At 35.9% G+C, this 19,272-nt stretch overlaps 2 protein-coding genes across 2 annotated transcripts in view; both read left to right on the plus strand.

Annotated features, from left to right (window-relative positions):
* The window catches only part of LOC123542103 (endothelial PAS domain-containing protein 1-like), a 53,914-nt gene extending 50,161 nt beyond the window's left edge, over positions 1 to 3,753 (plus strand). Inside the window, exon 4 of the mRNA XM_053543925.1 lies at positions 3,653 to 3,753. Coding sequence (XP_053399900.1) covers positions 3,653 to 3,728 — 76 coding nt within the window. The 3' untranslated portion in view covers positions 3,729 to 3,753. The remainder of the gene's footprint in view (positions 1 to 3,652) is intronic.
* A 259-nt stretch (positions 3,754 to 4,012) lies between these two features.
* On the plus strand, positions 4,013 to 18,198 carry LOC128557128 (myb-like protein A). Its single transcript, XM_053543917.1, has 2 exons — positions 4,013 to 4,097; positions 12,807 to 18,198. Exons 1-2 carry the CDS (start codon positions 4,067 to 4,069, stop codon positions 14,477 to 14,479), a joined length of 1,704 nt encoding a protein of 567 aa, XP_053399892.1. The 5' UTR covers positions 4,013 to 4,066; the 3' UTR covers positions 14,480 to 18,198.
* The last annotated feature ends 1,074 nt before the right edge of the window (positions 18,199 to 19,272 follow it).

Consider the following 19,272-nt stretch of genomic DNA (forward strand, 5'->3'; position numbering starts at 1 on the left):
GGCATATAGTTTTTGAACCGTCTGTCAGTCTGTCCCGTCGGTATGTCAGTCTGTCCGCAATTTTCGTGTCCGGTCCATATCTTTGTCATCCATGGATGGATTTTCAAATAACTTGGCATGAATGTGTACCACAGTAAGACGACGTGTCGCGCACAAGACCCAGGTCTGTAGCTCAGAGGTCAAGGTCACACTTAGACGTTAAAGGTCATTTTTCATGATAGTGCATTCGTGTTCGGTCCATATCTTTGTCATCCATGGATGGATTTTCAAATAACTTAGCATGAATGTGTGGCACAGTAAGACGACGTGTCGCGCGCAAGACCCAGGTCCATAGGTCAAAGGTCCTAAACTCTAACATCGGCCATAACTATTCATTCAAAGTGCCATCGGGGGCACGTGTCATCCTATGGAGACAGCTCTTGTTTCTAGTTACCCTTTGAACATCAGATGTTTGATCGAACCCTTTCTTTTCTGGTTGAACTTCCAACATCAGATGAATGATCCAACTCTTTTTTCTCTGGTTGAACTTTCAACATCAGATGAACGATCCAACTCTTTCTTCTCTGGTTGAACTTTCAACATCAGATGATTGATCCAACTCTTTTTTTTTCTGGTTGAACTTTCAACACCAGATGATTGATCCAAACCTTTCTGTTCTGGTTGACCTTTCAACCAGAACAGAATAAGCATCAAATGATTGATCCAAACCTTTCTGTTCTGGTTGACCTTCCAACATCAAATGATTGATTCAAACCTTTCTTGTCTGGTTGACCTTTCAACATCAGATGATTATTCCAAACCTTTCTTTTCTGGTTGAGCTTTCAACATCAGATAGTTGATCCAACACATTTTTTTAGCTCACCTTGTTGTGATCACTCAATATCCGGCCTCTGTCTGTCGTCTGTCAACATTTAGCTTGTGTATGCAATAGAGGCTGTATTTTTTAACTGATCTTCATGAAATTTTGTCAGAATGATTACTTTGATGAAATCTAGATCAAGTTCAAAAATGGGTCATTTGGGGTCAAAAAATAGGTCACTAGGTCAAATTAAAGAAAACATTGTGTATGCGATAGAGGCTGTATTTTTCAATTGGTTTAAACAATATTTTATTCATATATATTTACAACATGAAACATTACATAATTACAGCATGAAAGATTGAGTAGAAAGCCAAGCTTATTTGAATCTCTCTCCTTAAGGTCAATTGATCTTCATGAATTTTGGTCAGAATGATTATCTTGATGAAATCTAGGCCAAGTTTGAAAATGGGTCAACAAGGGTCAAAAACTAGGTGACTAGGTCAAATTAAAGAAAAACCTTGTGTATGTGATAGAGGCTGTATTTTTCAACTGATCTTCATGAATTTTGTTCAGAATGATTGCCTTGATAAAATCTAGGTCAGGTTCGAATATGGGTCATCTGGGGTCAAAAACTAGGTTACTAGGTCAAATCAAAGAAAAACCTTGTGTATGCAATAGGGGCTGCAGTTTACACCGGATCTTCATGAAATTTAATCAGAATGTTTGTCTGGATGAAATCTAGGTCGAGTTTGAATATGGGTCATCTAGGGTCAAAAACTAGGTCACCCGGTCAGATTAAAGAAAAAATCTTGCGTACGCAATAGGGTCTGCATTTTACACTGGATATTCATAAAATTTAGTCAGAATGATTGCCTTGATGAAATCTAGGTCAGATTAGAATACGGGTCATCTGTGGTCAAAAACTAGGTCAAATCAAAGAAAAACCTCGTGTATGCGATAGAGACTGTATTTTTCAATTGATCTTCATGAAATTTGGTCATAATGATAGCCTTGATGAAGTTAAGGTCAAGGTTGAATATGGGTCATCTTAGGTCAAAAACTAAGTCGCTAGGACAAATCAAAGAAAAACATTTTGTATGCGATAGAGGCTGTATTTTTCAATTGAGGTTGATGAAATTTTGTCAGAATGATTGCCTTGATCAAATCTAGGTCAAGTTTGAATGTAGATCATCTTGGCTCAAACACTAGGTCACTAGGTCAAATTGAAGAAAATACTTGTTTACACTTAAAAGACCACGTTTTTGGTCCAATCTTAATTAAAATTGGTCAGAATATTTATTTCCATGAAATCACTAGGTCAAACATGTTTACACTGTTATGGTGTTTCTCAGGTGAGCGACCTAGGGCCATCTTGGCCCTCTTGTTTTGTCGATTTTTCTACATCAGATGATCGATCTAACCCTTTCTTTTTTACGTCAGATAATTCCTGTTTTGAAAATGGATGAAATTGTTCTTCTGTAAAGTTAGGGGAATTAACTCCTGATTTTATTATGATAATTAATAAGTCAACCAACATTCCATTTATATGTTCCTTTATTTCTATGGTTCTAAATATATATTGAATGTTCATGTCCATCATAATTAATAACAAATAATTTCCAAAACCTTATTTAAATCTTCACTTTCATATCCACTAATAATATTTTCCTGCATAATTTCTTATTTCCAATCTACTCCAAATTTTTGACCTAAACAGTTCTAAACCTAAAAAGTATTCGACCTAAACATTCTTAGTCTTTTAAAATCTTCGACCACAACAATTTACAAACTTGAGAGCTTTCTGAACGTACCACACCTACAGGTATCATATTTCACAGGCTGACCCCTTCTTAACCAATCAAAGCGTTTGTAAAAAATAGTAATTGCAATATTCATTAATTAGGTTACTAATGATGATTCCATCTTTTCCCACCAAAACTAAAGAACAAAGCACTTTCACCTATATGACTTTTACAAAAATACCATACCAAATTGCAGTATGTAGAACATCGCTTTCTAGACAAAACCAGCAGGGACATATTTATATCCAAGACAAGCTAGTACCTTATTAGCTCACACCTTGCCTAATTAATACTTAATTCTGTCCAGACCAAATAGAAAGCTGCTGTGCATTCTATTTGACCCAACCCAAAACTTAAAAATTATCAATATTAATATGCATAATATAAAATTTTCAAAATAATATTCATTCATAATCTGTGACACTTCTTCCCTTTTACCAAATTTCTTCTGTTTATATTTGTGTCCTTTAACATCTGCATATTGGCCTATACGAACAAGGTCGTACAATTGCCAAGAAAATAACTTTTTATAATTTCTTATATATATATTGATGGGAGAAAAAGTTATGTAGAAAGAAACCCCAAAGTGAGAATGGTTGTCCGCTCATAAAGAGCCAGTATTTCTTGGCAGACACTTAGACTGTCTGCAACAGAGCTTGCATGATTTACATGAAAGTCTCATCTTGCTGTTGCAGAAAACATGCACAAATACCAATGTCTTCCTGATAATTAAGTCTTTTCAGATTGACAATCAGAAGGAATTGTAGTATCTTGCAAAGTACTGGAAAGGATCCTTTTTTTGCAAAATTTGTATTCACTCTATCTGTCAGGTGAATGTATTATTAATATACTTGATAGTTGTTACCATTACTTATCATGCAGCTTTAAGTGATTAGGCAGATTGTAAGACCTGACAGCAAAAACATGCAGAAATGATAGTCTCCATATTGAAATTGGGGAAACTGTCGTGGTCAACGCATGTTGTTTTTGCACATAATATGGTAATGGTTACACAAATTTTTTGATCCTTTTTACTTGTGTTTTTCAGTGAAGAAGAGGGTGAGCGATATTTGATGTTGGAGGAACATCAGCATGCTAACCCGCATACAGAAAGGACTGTTTAAACCTACCTGACAACCTGCATCATCCTTATGTGGAATCACATTGTGAGACTGGTCCTAAAATTGTTTAACTTGAGGAAGAGAATCTAAAAAAACGCAATTTTAAGGTAATCGTGACCACCACGGCAGAGAAGGTCACTTACGTCCCAGTGCACAGCAGACGCAATGGGCACTTTGACGATTTCAGCAGAATGACGCTGGCCACCATTTTTAGTTCTCATTATTTAAATTGGTTTCGCTGGCATTCCGTAGGTCAGTGTCAGACGCAATGTTAAACAGGAAGATCACAACCAGCTTTGGCAGATGTGCCACACTTAGCCACAATACCGTCAACTAGTGCAATGGACGAGGATGGTAGCAATACAATTATAGGTAAGAAGCAGTAAAATTTTGTAGAAATTGGTCATTACTTTTGTCACTACAACCACATTACTGGCTCAATGGTAGATCTCTGTTTTGCAAAGAGGATCAAAACAAAAATTGTGTATAGCCCATCTCACCTTGGATGTCAGCTTGAGAGGGGTCAGCCTCAAAACAGTATTAAATTATTGAGTAGGTTGGATATCGTGTGTTACGCTTGATCTAGTGTGGCACATCAGGTTGGATTTTGTACAAGTAGTTTAAAAACTGAAATAAACTGTGGTAAAGGTGCTAAACTTAAACCCTTAATACTTACATGCTTATAAAAATGAAACCATGGACAGTATATAAGCAATAGCGAAGGATCATATTGACATTGTTTTGCCATTTGCATAAATGGATTAAACAATAATAATTATCTAAGGCCAGTGCCCCAGTCCCAGCTCTTCTGCAGACAAGCTGGCCTGCTTACTCATTTTTAGGGAAGAGTGCAGATTTATGGATTGCAGTTTTGAGCCCCGGGAGTTTTGTTCTCCATAGATTGATAAAAACATTGTTTCTCAAATCATTTGTCTCCACGCCTGATTCAAGTGGAGAAAGTTTTTGCATTTACTTGCAGAGAACAGGTTTGTACTGGTACGATCCAGGAAAAAACTGGTTAGGTTAAACTGGTCGCCATTACATAACTGGAAATAAATGTTGAAAAATGGGGTTAAAAAACCCAAAAAAAAAACAAACAAACTTCTGCAACATGTTTTTTATGGCCCCCAAAGGGAGCATATAGTTTTTGAACTCTGTCTGTCAGTCGGTCTGTCGTCTGTCCGCAAATTTTCGTGTCCGGTCCATATCTTTGTCATCGATGGATGGATTTCAAAATAACTTGGCATGAATGTGTACCACAGTAAGACGAGGTTTTGCCAAACCCAGGTCCGTACTCAAAAAAGGGCAAGGTCACACTTGGAATATTAAAGGATATGCATTGATGGGCGTGTCGGCCATAAACTTTGTCATCGATGATGGATTTTTCAAAAAACTTGGGTGGGAATGTTACCACAGTAAGAGACGTGTCCGCACAAGACCCAGGTCCGTGCTCAAAGGTTTAAGGTCACACTTAGACATTAAAGGTAGTGCATTGATGGGGCGTTTCGGTCCATATCTTTGTCCCTCGATGGATAGATTTTCAATAACTTGGCTAATTGTGTACCACAGTAAAAACGTTCGCGCGCAAGACCAGGTCCCGTTTGCTCAAAGGTCCAAGGTCACACTTAGATTTAAAAGAAAAGTGCATTGATGGCATGTCGATCCATACTTTTTCAACCATGGATGGATTTTCAAATAACTTGGCATGAATGTGACCACAGTAAGACGACGTGTCGGGGCCCAAGACCAGCTCCGTAGTCAAAGGTCCTCAACCAAATCGGCCATAACACTCATTCAAAGTTTCCATCGGGGGCATATGTCATCCTATGGAGACAGCTCTTGTTTATGCATGCTGACATGGCGTAGTAATCAAAATTTTACACATTTTAGTCATAGCTAGGAATCTAACACCAAGCCAGAATGCTGACATGGTTAAATGATTATAAATTTGACCATTATTTTAGGCCATTGCCTGGAACTTAACCCCCACTGACATGTAGATATGACTTTGACTATAATTTTAGGCTACAGTCAGAAATCCTACCTCCACCCATTGCTGACATGGCAGTTGAAGTAATAGTAAAATTGACCATTATTTTAGGCAATAGCTAGGAATCTTAACGTCCATTTGTAAGTCGATTTGCTTGGAAATTTTTAAAATCTGTTCTTTTGGTCACATCCGGTTTAAAACCCCAAACCACAATGACTGGGTTAGTTTTCATAAAATTGCTGTAGGCCCAAAATTTGGAAAATTTCACCCAACTGTATGCTTCCAGTCTAAAAATTAAAAAATTTTGCTATTTTGTTTAAATCACAAATATGACCACCTTCAATATTCAGACATGTTGTAGTATATGACTGTTATATATTATAACAGTACCTTGGTCTGCAAAAAAATCTTGGAAAACCCAACATACTTACCTTTAAGAAAGTCCAAAAGCCATTCACTTACTGGGCTTTTTTTTCAAAATTGGCTGCACCACCTTAAAATTTGGTCTCTTTAGGTGACTGTAAATTCATATCCTTTGGTGCAGGCTTGCTGAAAACTATTCAAGCAAGCTGTGAAACTCAGTTGAGCGATCTAGGACCATCATGACCCTCTTGTTAATGAAATATATCAGGCTGGCAATTTTTCAGCTGTGATTAGGGCTTGAACCCAAGACCCAAACACTAGGGGAGGGAATACAAATCACAAAATTTCCAGCTCAAAAGTATCCTTTTAGTCTACCTGGCTACATATACTCTTTTTATTTTACATTTTGTCCTCCAGTGCCAGGACAGGACTTCCCGGGCTGTCTAAAGGTCAGTTTTCATTGGGATCCGAAACACCAACAAAAAATATTTTTAGCCCGACCGCATTTAAACCCGGACTCACCAAAGGTATCTTACAAAATTTCTGTTAAGGTAGCTCAATAGCAAAACAATAAAATACACCCTTTTACCTACCTGGCTACCCTAATTCAAACAAAAAATTTTGAAATTCTAATTTAACAACAAGTTTTACATTTTTTTATTTTTACATTTAGTATGAAAATTGCGTGTTTTTTTTGATAATTTTCATTTTCTTTTCCTTTTCAAATTAGATACTTTGGTTTGTACTTTTTTCCTGTTAAAAAATTCTCCGCAAACTAACGCTAAGTTTAATTGATTTTAAAATCGTTCTACTATCCTATAACAAAAAGTATGACACTGTTTAAATAACTTCACTCTGCATGGAACCAAATTTTTGAAAAAAAATGGACATGTAAACTGATGATTATTATACGAGTTCGAACATGGGAAGGGGAAAAATTTAAAGTGGCACCAACATTTTCAACTAAATTTATGGGTATAATTATGGGAAAGGGTTATTTTATGCACAGATGTTTAGTATTTTTTAAATTTGTTTTTTGTATTTTTTATTTTTTTTATTTTTTGATTTACCGTTTAAGATTTTTTTTTTAGTGAATTTTAAAAAAAAAATATATATATTTTTAAGTTTTATTCACGGAAAGAGTTTTTTTTTTTAAACGAAAAATGTCAAACAAAAAAATGGATTATTAAAAATTTTTTGGGTACTTTCTTTGGATAAAAGGGGAAAATGTATAAATAATTCGTCTATAAATATGGAATTTTAATGATGTGTGGGAAGGCCTTTTTTAAATTTTTTAATTTTTTACGCTTTTTGCATTTATAATAAATCATGTGTTTAAAATTTTTCACTGTTACACTATTTGTTGCAAGTTTTATCATTAATTTTTCTTTTACCTACTGTTTTGACGTGGGGGGCCTTTTTTCCATCCACTTTTTTCCAGGGGAAAACTTTAAAATTTAGGATTATTTTTAAAGAACTTGGATGGTGATAGAGGACTGTAAGGAGATAATACTTGCCCTTTTATTTTTTTGTTCATCTGTCGAAAAAAATCTCATTACTAAAGCATTAGCCTTTGGAAATTTTTTTCTGGGGCTAAGGGTTTTGAAAAAAAGAAAAAAAAACAAGACTATTTTGCATTTTTTTTTTGTATAAACTCAGTAAACCCTTTCTTTGCAAGTATAATTTCAAAATAGAAAATGATTTTTAGCTCGACTATTCGAAGAATAAGTAGAGCTATCCCACTCACACGGCGCGGCGTCGGGTCACACCTGGTTAATTTTTTTGTACCATCCAAAATTTTACAAAGTCTTTGAGATAAACTTTTTAAACTTTCAACACTTTTTTTTACCATCATTAGGGCCCGTTTTAGGGAAAAGGCAATAACTCATAAGGAATTTTGGCTAAAAAATGGCCCCTTTTGACTTTGAAAACATGGTTTTGTTTTTCGTACCAGTTCATATTTTGACAAAGTCTTTTAAGATAAAGCTTTGAAACTTTCAACACTTGTTTACCATCACCATGGCCAGTTATAGGCAAGAGTACATAACTCCATCAGGGATTTTGGCTGAATTATGGCCCCTTTCGACTTAGAAATCTTGGTTAAGTTTTTCGTACCAGTTCATATTTAGACAAAGTCTTTTAAGATAAAGCTTTGAAACTTTCAACACTTGTTTACCATCACCATGGCCAGTTATAGGCAAGAGTACGTAACTCCATCAGGGATTTTGGCTGAATTATGGCCCCTTTCGACTTAGAAATCTTGATTAAGTTTTTCGTACCAGTTCATATTTAGACAAAGTCTTTTGAGATAAAGCTTTGAAACTTTCAACACTTGTTTACCATCACCATGTCCAGTTATACGCAAGAGCACATAACTCCATCAAGGAGTTTGGCTGAATTAAGGCCCTTTTTGACTTAGAAATCTGGGTTAATATTTCGTACCAGTCCATATTTTGACAAGGTCTTTTGAGATAAACTTTGAAACTTTCAACACCTGTTTACAATCACCATGTCCAGTTATAGGCAAGAGTACATAACTCCATCAAAGATTTTGGCTGAATTATGGCCCCTTTTGACTTAGAAATCTTGGTTAAGTTTTCGTACCAGTTCATATTTTTTGTAAAGTGTTTGACATATGGCTTTTAAACTTTTATCACTTGTTTAGTATAATAGTCTCTATCTGTAGGAAAGAGAACATAACTCTGTCATCTATTTTGGCTGAATTATGGCCCTTTTTGGACTTTGAAATTGGTTCTGTTTTCATACAAGTCCATGTTTTGTCAAAACTATTTGACATATGGCTTTTAAACTTTGAACACTTGTTTATCATTATGATTTCCATCTGTAGGCAAGAGTACATAACTATTTTGGCTGAATTATGGCCCTTTTTGGACTTTGAAATTGGCTCATATATTGCCATTTAGTGCAAGACTTATCAAAATCAAAGAAATACAGGAATATTGTTTGTCTAATCTATTTATTTCTTTTGTCTGAATATCCGTGGAAATATTTTGACCCCATTCTTCAATCAATTCTTCGAATAGTCGAGCGCGCTGTCATCAGACAGCTCTTGTTCTAGTCCTTGTTTACTTTTAAATCCATCATGTTTCTGATACATGTTACCTTCATTTTTGCCAAGGCAGTTAATTCTTCTTTTATGCTACTGGCATACAACAGCATTGAATGTTTAAAATTAATCAGACCCACTTATTTTTAAGTATAATAAGTTTCACAAGTATGACATTTACAATTATTACAATGTAAATTTAAGACAGTGGCTTGTACTGATTGAGGGTATATGGGGAACATGATGGCATGTTTAAGCTCCATTTGAATTTGTGGGTCCTGTGGCAACAACAACTTATTCCACTTTGACATTTCTTTATTCTTTACTAACACCCAAGACCCAAGGTTTTGCATTTTTTTTTAAAATGATAGTTGGATAGAGCTAATATGAGTCATATAATTATGAAAACAGATTTTATACATTTACAGCAGATATAGATAAATAAACACTGTGTGTCATGGCATTCTTTTTTATTTTTTGACAAATAATGTAAAACCTGCAAAAATGGATCAATTTTTGTTTTGGTATTTGAGCCGTGCCATGAGAAAACCAACATAGTGCATTTGCACCAGCATGGATCCAGACCACTGCCATCTAATGGTTTCTCTAATTGCAGTATTTTAAAGGCAAAGCATTCTGAAAGAACTGCCTGATCGCAGGCTGACTGGATCCAGCTGGTCACAAACGCACTGTTGGTTTTCTCATGGTGCGGCTTATTTATTGACAGGTTAAAATATCCTGCGAATGTTTCCATTGAAAATGAATCTAGATGTTTTTGAAATCAAGCTATATTGTTTAGATGATTTGCAGAGCAGCATTTTAATGGCATTTTTCTAACAGTCTTGTTAGTTAAAAGCATGCAAAGTACTTATTTTTACAGCTAAGAGGTAAATTCTTGAGACAGAATCACATTCAGAGATGTAAATGACTCATAAGATGTACAATTATTGTAACAATACCATTGTGCAAAATCCAGTTTTAATTGCAGTCAGAGCTTGTAATTTTCGTGCAAACCATGTATTCTCTGGTCTAAAAGAAAATTTAATTATATAATACTACAGCAGGAGTTCAGTGTTCTTATCTGATCTGTCAAAGACTGCCACAGCAAGACAGGTCTTGTTGGCATTTTTTCCCCTCACATATAGCCCCATACAGAGAATATGACTCAGCATGGATGCCTTTTAATTTGTTTGTCTTAACTGATAATAAATGTTAGTCAGCAGGTGGCATTATTAGAAAACCAGTCTCGGGGACTATAATAATGCTCTTTTTCGATCCGTCCATCTGTCTGTCCGCAATTTCATGTCCGGTCCGTAACTCAGTCATTCATCTAGGGATTTTAATGTTACTTGGCACAAATTTTCCCCATGTTGAGACGACATGTGCAAAATCGGGACCCCTAGCTCAAAAGTCAAGGTCGTAATTGGAGATCAAAGGTCAACAGGGCTTTTTCCCTGTCCGGTTCATAACTCTGACATCCATAAAGGGCACAAATGTACCCTATAATAAGACATTGTGTCATGCACAACTTTCAGACCCTTGGCTCAAAGGTTAAGGTCACAGTTGGCTGTCAAATGTTAACATGGCATGAACTGGGTCCGTTTCTTGTCTGGTCCTTAACTCTGTCATTCATCAAGGGATTTTTTTAATATTACTTGGCACAAATGTCCCCAATGATGAGATGATATGTAGACCACTAGCTCTAAAGTCAAGGTCAATAGAGGATGAAGGGTAACAAGGTCTGATTCTTGTACGACCAAACACATCAGTTGTTAACCTCATCAAGATGATGTGCAGATTGCAAAACCCAGATCACTAGGTCCAAGGTCAAGGTCCCACTCAGCGGTTAAAAGTCATACAGCTTAGATTTGTGCGTGCCCCATATCTTCTTAATCATTGGGAAGATTTTCAAAAAAAAAACAAATGAAATAAAATGTTTTGTTTATGTGCATGTGTTTTATGTAGCACAGTTCACACACCATTGTGCCAGTTGATGGCATGCATGCCAATGGGAATTAAAGCAAGAAGTGTAGAGTATCTACCAGATGTTTGTTGTTTCAAAATGTCTTCTCAAAATGTCTGTCATTTTGTTGGTGAATTGCCTGCCATTTGTCAGATGCAGATAAGCAGAAAGTGTAGAGTATTAATCAGTTGTTGTTTGTTGTTTCAAAATGTCTTCTCAAAAAGTCTCTCATTTTGTTGGTAAATTGCCTGCCATTTGTCAGATGCAGATAAGCAGAAAGTGTAGAGTATCTATCAGTTGTTGTTTGTTGTTTCAAAATGTCTTCTCAAAAAGTCTATCATTTTGTTGGTAAATTGCCTGCCATTTGTCAGATGAAGGTAAGCAGAAAGTGTAGTGTATCTATCAGTTGTTGTTTGTTGTTTAAAAATGTCTTCTCAAAAAGCCTGTCATTTTGTTGGTAAATTGCCTGCCATTTGTCAGATGCAGGTAAGCAGAAAGTGTAGAGTATCTATCAGTTGTTGTTTGTTGTTTCAAAATGTCTTCTCAAAAAGTCTGTCATTTTGTTGGTAAATTGCTTGCCATTTGTCAGATGCAGGTAAGCAGAAAGTGTAGAGTATCTATCAGTTGTTGTTTGTTGTTTAAAAATGTCTTCTCAAAAAGTCTGTCATTTTGTCAGTAAATTGCCTGCCATTTGTCAGATGCAGGTAAGCAGAAAGTGTAGAGTATCTATCAGTTGTTGTTTGTTGTTTAAAAATGTCTTCTCAAAAAGTCTGTCATTTTGTCAGTAAATTGCCTGCCATTTGTTAGATGCAGGTAAGCAGAAAGTGTAGAGTATCTATCAGTTGTTGTTTGTTGTTTCAAAATGTCTTCTCAGAAAGTCTGTCATTTTGTCAGTAAATTACCTGCCATTTGTCAGATGCAGGTAAGCAGAAAGTGTAGAGTATCTATCAGTTGTTGTTTGTTGTTTCAAAATGTCTTCTCAAAAATCTGTCATTTTGTTGGTCAGTAAATTGCCTGCCATTTATCAGATGCAGGTAAGCAGAAAGGGTAGAGTATCTATCAGTTCTTGTTTGTTGTTTAAAAATGTCTTCTCAAAAAGTCTGTCATTTTGTCAGTAAAGTGCCTGCCATTTGTCAGATGCGGTAAGCAGAAAGTGTAGAGTATCTATCAGATTTTAAAGTCTGTTTTTGTTGTAAAAATTCAGTCATGCTCAAAAAGTAGTTCATTTGTTTGGTAAATTAGTCCTGGGCCATTTGTCAGATGCAGGTAAGCAGAAAGTGTAGAGTATCTATCAGTTGTTGTTTGTTGTTTCAAAATGTCTTCTCAAAAAGTCTGTCATTTTGTTGGTAAATTGCCTGCCATTTGTCAGATGCAGGTAAGCAGAAAGTGTAGTCTTTTGCCAGATATATGTAACCAGAAGGTCAATTAGCTAAAAGTCTAAAATTCTGACAATTTGTCAGTAAGTTGTCTTCTTTATTTAGAACTTAGTTTTATTTTCTTTTGTAGGTGTAGAATGCAATGCACAGTTTGTTTCAGATTTTTAAGATTCTTTCTGTTTTTCAAGCTTTAATTATTGTAAATCTGTTTAAATCTTTTAGCAAATATCAGATTTTCCTTCATTTTCGTTTTTTTTAGAACAAAGTGATAACCAGATATCCATATATCTTGTAAAAGTACAATTTTATGAATATTTTTCAGATCCTCAAGTACCAGATTATGTGCAAGCCTGCAGTCCAGAAGGGTCAACGGGTGCATATCCAAGCTCACTCTGCTTGCCACATGCCAATGACCAGTGTAATGGTGGAATGGTTGACCCCCAGAATATGGGCCCCAGTTGTTCCAGTAGCCACAGTGAAGATGCAGGTTACGAAAGTGCGAGCAGTCCATACAATGGAAGCTATTTTAGCCCGCAAATGGTGTCACCAGTATGTAGTTACGATAATGGTAACGATCGTGGATATGCACCCGACTTAAATAATCCTAGAAGTCTGATTCAAGGGCAGAATTGCTCACTGGGAGTAGGATACAGTCCGGCAGCGACAATGACTCAAAATAATTGTGACTACATACAGGGTGAACATCCTATGGACGTACTTGCCGATACAAGTACGGAGTTCTCAAACCCTGCGCTTGATGAAATTCTTCGGTCTCTAATAAATCAGCCCACGTCAGACAATTTAGATGTAAATATGGCTCTTGTTTATTCCTCTATTGAAAGTTTAACAAGTAAATCTCCACCAACGGTATCTACAAGTGTAAAGAATCCTGCGGCAAATTCGTACGAGTATTTGAAACCAGAAACTAAAGCTACAAATAACACTTTGCCATTTCCACAGAGGAAGCTGTCTGAAAAAAGAACTGATAAGCCTTTGTTACGTAGTTTCCTTACTATGCCTAAAGAGGCTATTCCCAGTCAGCCTCCTGGTGGATTTATTCAAATGTGTAATAAAAAAGATGAAAAGGCTTCGGCTTTTGCGAAAGGAGTTAACAACCCTGTAGCAAAACAAGTGAATAAGAGTGCTCAAATCCAAAATCAGACTTGCAGAAATAACAATAATTATAGAGCTAGTGTTTCTGGATCATTCTCTGAATGCGAAAATGGCCCAGTAGACAACATGGACAATAGTGAAGCATTGGATTTTGATGAAATTCCCGAGTATGCGCTTCAGTATCTTGTAAATGATTTTACCGATGCACAGGCTCAAGCTCTGATAGCAGATTTACAAGGTGAAGGTGGTTTGCAAAATGATTCTTTCATGGACACTTCAGAAAGTGATTTTACGAAGGATTTTGTGAGTTCTCTTGAAAGTCAGAGTGCAAATGTTAGTACAGGCTCTGAAAGTGTAGGTTTCAGCTCTTTGGCTGGTTCCCAAACAGGTAGCAATATTCCATTCTCTCAGTGTAAGACAGCATGTTACTCCTTGGGAACCAGTACGAAATGTAACTCCAATCCACAACAGAATTTAAATTCTGGATTAAATGGAAGTAGCATGTCACTTGGTAATTACCGCTCAGGAAACTCTGGGCACGATCATGTGTACCACCAATCAGTGAACAGGTTAAATGGCCAAAATAGACCAAGGTTTCATAAAACGCCAGAAAATCGTGGCATGTGTGATAGAATTAATGGAGGGCAGAATACCTGCCACTCACAAACTCAAACTTCAGAACATTGCATGTCTGAGTTGGAACGCCATTTAAGAAATAAATTGACTTCTCGAGCGATGGGGTGTAGTGGAGGCCAAAGTCGGTGTATTATGAACTCGGACAAACCTTTCCTCCAGCAACTTCTGACAGGGGAGTTAACAAATGACATGTACATGAAAATGGAGAAGAAGCGATTCGAGGGTAAAAGTAGTGTACAAAAGTGAATGGAATTTACACAACATATCATTGTTACAGAAATTTATCCCAGTTTGTTTTTGTGTGTGCTTTGTGTATGACTGTTTGGTAATGTGCTTTATAAACAAGCCTGGAAACTTTGGTGGACTTACAGCACCAGCAAGTTTGCATCATATTCTCATGTAATGCAAGGTAGAGGAGAAATTAATTACAACTTTAACAACAGGACCTTTTAATGTGGATTCACTGTATCAAAATTACTTTTCCTGGTCATGGAAAATTAGAAACAAAATTCATAATTTTACAAAAGTGTTGTTTTTTTTACTTAAATTGATGTTAATGATACATGTATATATTATATATTTGTTTTGAGGAGCAGCTATAATGCATAAGTTGTTCTTTTAATTCCAAGTGTATTGTAACAGGAAACTTAATTCTACATTTTTAGTTAGTCGTAGGAATATATGTAGCATTCCAGTAAAATTCTAAATTGTATCTCTTAGAAACAAGAAGTGCTTAAATGTTATTATACACCAAAGGGATGTATTATATTATGACGCTGGTGTCCGTCTGTCTGTCCGTCCATTAGCAATTTCATGTCCACTCTCTAACTCTTGAACCCATTGAAGGATTTCGAAGAAACTTGACACAAATGTTCACCACATCGAGGTGACATGCACAGCGCATGTATTGGATGGTTCGCTTCAAGGTCAAGGTCACACTTAGGGGTCAAAGGTCATATGACTTTGTCTCATGTCTGCTCTGTAACTCTTGAACTGCTTGAAGGATTTTAAACAAACTTGGCACACGTCATCATATTGAGACGACGCGCAGAGTGCATGTTTCGGATGGTTCACTTCAAGGTCAAGGTCACACTTACGGGTCAAAGGTCATACCTTTGGATGTATATTGCTTGGGTGTATATTGCTCCACATTGCAGTGCTCTTGTTTTATTTTAGTCCTTTATGAAATATATCCAATTTTACAGACTTTTTTCTCTTTTGTATAGATATTTTGTACAATAGGTACCTGATTAGTGCTTATGAATTACTAAATAGTACAGGTTTAACCCTTTTTCTTTTTTGTTGCATCATTTTTGAAAAGAAAAGATACCTGAAAACTGCTTAATAAAATAAGACCTCTTTTAAAAAGTAAAGAATGGAAGCCAAACATTTGCCTTAAAATGTCAGTTGTTTTGAAACTAGACTTAGGTCTCAGATAAGACACATATGAGCTGTGCCATGAGAAAACCAACATAGTGGGTTTGCGACCAGCATGGATCCAGACCAGCCTGCACATCCACGCTTTCAAAGCCTATTGGAATTGGCGAAACTGTAAGCGAACAGCATGGATCCTGACCAGACTGCGCGGATGCGCAGGCTGGTCTGGATCCATGCTGGTCGCAAAGCCACTATGTTGGTTTTCCCATGGCGCGGCTCAATTATCTTATGCACAAATATGCTTTAATTTTTAATAAAGCAGCCTAATATTAACAACACATCATTTTGTAAGATTGCATATTGGTATTGTTTCTATCTGATTATTGAGAAAAGCAGCTTCCTAAGGCACTTGCAATTTAGATATTGTTATGAACTGAAAATTTCTGAAAATAAATACAGATGTTTCGATGTTGTCCAACATTTGGCCCCAGTTATATTGTTTACTAGAATGCATTATATGGTATAGTCCTTTCTTGGAATCAAAATTGACCGTACATTTAGGTTTTCAGATATTTTTGAATTTCTTGTGTTGACTTGTCTATGGCTCTATAGTTTTCGCAATAAGAAAGACTTACATGTAAGTTGCATGTAATAATGTGTTAGTTTTCAGAAATATCTAGGTTTTGTATGAAAGATTGTCATATATTAATTAAGGGACTTTCTTTTGCAAAATTTTGCAAGCTTTTGTCTATTGTCCTTGTTAAGATTTATTGAAGCTCAGACAGATGTTGTGTTTTAGTTATAATGAGATTTTCTTGAGAAATAGCTGGTTTCATTATGTTCTTACTTTATAAAGTGTTTTTATACGCCTGAAGGGACGTATTATGTTATGACGCTGGTGTCCGTCTGTCCGTTAGCAATTTTGTGTCTGTCCGTTAGCAATTTCGTGTCCGCTCTGTAACTCTTGAACCCCTTGAAGGATTTCAAGGAAACTTGACACAAATGTTCACCACACTGAGACGACGTGCAGAGCGCATGTTTTGGATGTCTCGCTTCAAGGTCAAGGTCAAACTTAGGAGTCAAAGGTCATATCAGTTTGTTTCGTGTCCGCTCTGTAACTCTTGAACCCCTTGAAGGATTTCAAAGAAACTTGACACAAATGTTCACCACACCAAGACGACGTGCAGAGCGCATGTTCCGGATGACTCGCTTCAAGGTCAAGGTCACACTTAGGAGTCAAAGGTCATATCGGTTTGTTTCGTGTCAGCTCTGTAACTCTTGATCCCCTTGAAGAATTTCAAAGAAACTTGACACAAATGTTCACCACACCAAGACGACGTGCAGAGCGCATGTTCCGGATGTCTCGCTTCAAGGTCAAGGTCACACTTAGGGGTCAAAAGTCATATCAGTTTGTTTTGTGTCAGCTCTGTAACTCTTGAACTGCTGGAAGGATTTCAAAGAAACTTGGCAGAAATGTTCACCACACTGAGACGATGTGTGGAGTGCATGTTCCGGATGACTCGCTTCAAGGTCAAGGTCACACTTAAGGGTCAAAGGTCATATATGACTTTGCTTTGTGTATATTGCTCTGCATTGCAGTGCTCTTGTTTTTATTTGGCAGATCTCTTTTTTGTACTTACAATTTTTTTTTTTTAATTACTTCCCTTTTATGTTACTATAAATAGCTTATTTTGAAACTTTTTTATTATTGGCCGTAGGGAAAAACCGAGACCACTTTTCTGTGGTACAACATGGATGGTACTTCCAATTTTTAGGTCTATTTTTACATACCTGTACCTGATAAGGATTTTTTGTAGGCCTTGAATATTTTTTTGTGGATTTGTTTTTTGAAGTTTTCCTTTTGTTGTTCCAGTCCTTTGGGCTACAACAGTCAAGTTCTTAAAATTTTGCTCCCATCCTATGATGTAATCCTTCGAGCGTATATTGCCCCGCTTGGCGGCGCTCTTGTTCCATTAATTATTGCAATTCTAAAGTGAAATATATGGTATTTTTATAGTGAAAAATCTCAAATATATTTTTCATGGTAAGAAAATGGAAAACTTTGGTAATCATATAATAAAAAGAAAATTTGTTTTTTTTGCATGTAAGATCAAAGTATTTTTCACTTGTGGACAGCATATCTTACATTTTCTCATGTGACTATGCCAGTCAAGAAAATATTGCATCTGGTGTTCTCTCAGTGAAAGATATTTGGATATTGCACTTTAAGAAACAAATATCTTCTATATATTATTCTAGCTGTATTTATCTTTAGTTTGTAAAATGAAATATAACTGTTTGTTCAATATTTGTATCTATTTAGAGAGAGAGATTGAAGTATACAGTTATTTTATGTTACAACTGAAAAGTGTGTTGTATGACTGTTAACCTTTGTTTTTATCGAGATTTTCCTCGTTAGATTTTCCTGGTTAGATCATTCCTTTACGTGAGTTTAGATGCTTATTGAACCTGGTACACAAGTAGCTATATATTAAAGGTTGAGGTATATAAAATTTCTTGTCTGAAATAACAATTTAATGTACATTTGTACATTGTACTTTGTTCACTTCATTGTCTTTTCCTCGTTTTTTAGTCATCTGATTTTTGAAAAAAATGATGAGTTATTGCATCACTGAGCGTTGTCGGCGTCAGCGTCGGCATCTGCGTCGCGTTGCTGTTAAGTTTTATGTTTAGTTAGCTTTTCTCCTAAAACTATCAAAGCTATTGCTTTGAAACTGGAATACTTTTCACATCATAAGCTGACCTGTATAGCAAGAAACAATAACTCCATCTTGCTTTTTGGCAAGATTTATGGCCCCTTTTGTACTTGAATTATCAGATTTCTTGTTAAGTTTGATGTTAGGTCAACTTTTCTCCTAAACTATCAAAGCTTTTGCTTTGAACTGGAATACTTGTTCACCATAATAATGCAGAACCCTGTACATCAAGAAACATAACTCCATTTGTTTTTGCAAGAATTATTGCCCTTTCGGACGTAGAAATCAGTTTTCTTGGTTAAGTTTTAGTTTAGTCAGCTTTTATCCTAAACTATCAAAGCATTCCTTTAAAACTTGCAACACTTGTTCTACATCATAAGCTGACCCTGTACAGCAAGAAACATAAACCCATCCTGCTTTGAAGATTTATGGCCCCTTTTGGACTTAGAAAATATCAGATTTCTTGTAGTTTTAGTTTAGGTCAACTTTTTTCTCTTAAACTATTCAAAGCATTTTGCTTTAAAACTTGCAACTCTTGTCACATCATAAGCTGACCCTGTACATCAAGAAACATAACTTATCCTGCGTTTTGCAATAATTATTGCCCTTTTGGACTTAGAAAAATATTTTCTTGTTGATAATTATTTTAAGTTACTTTTCTCATAAACTATCAAGCATTGCTTTAAAATTGCAACAGTTTTTCACCATCATAAGTGGACACTGTACATCAAGAAACATAACTCTATCCTGCTTTTTGCAAGAGTGATGGCCGTTTTTAGACTTAGAAAATCATGGGTAGGACAATATTTCTATTATACAAAAAAAATCAGATGAGCGTCAGCACCCGCAAGACGGTGCTCTTGTTTTTGTTTTATATTTTGACTGAAAATGGTCAGAGAAAGGATAGTTCTTAGTGATTGATTTTTAGTTTTTGAATTATTCCTT

The sequence above is a fragment of the Mercenaria mercenaria genome, chromosome 1 (genome assembly GCF_021730395.1).
Source record: "Mercenaria mercenaria strain notata chromosome 1, MADL_Memer_1, whole genome shotgun sequence".
Taxonomy (NCBI): Eukaryota; Metazoa; Mollusca; class Bivalvia; order Venerida; family Veneridae; genus Mercenaria; species Mercenaria mercenaria.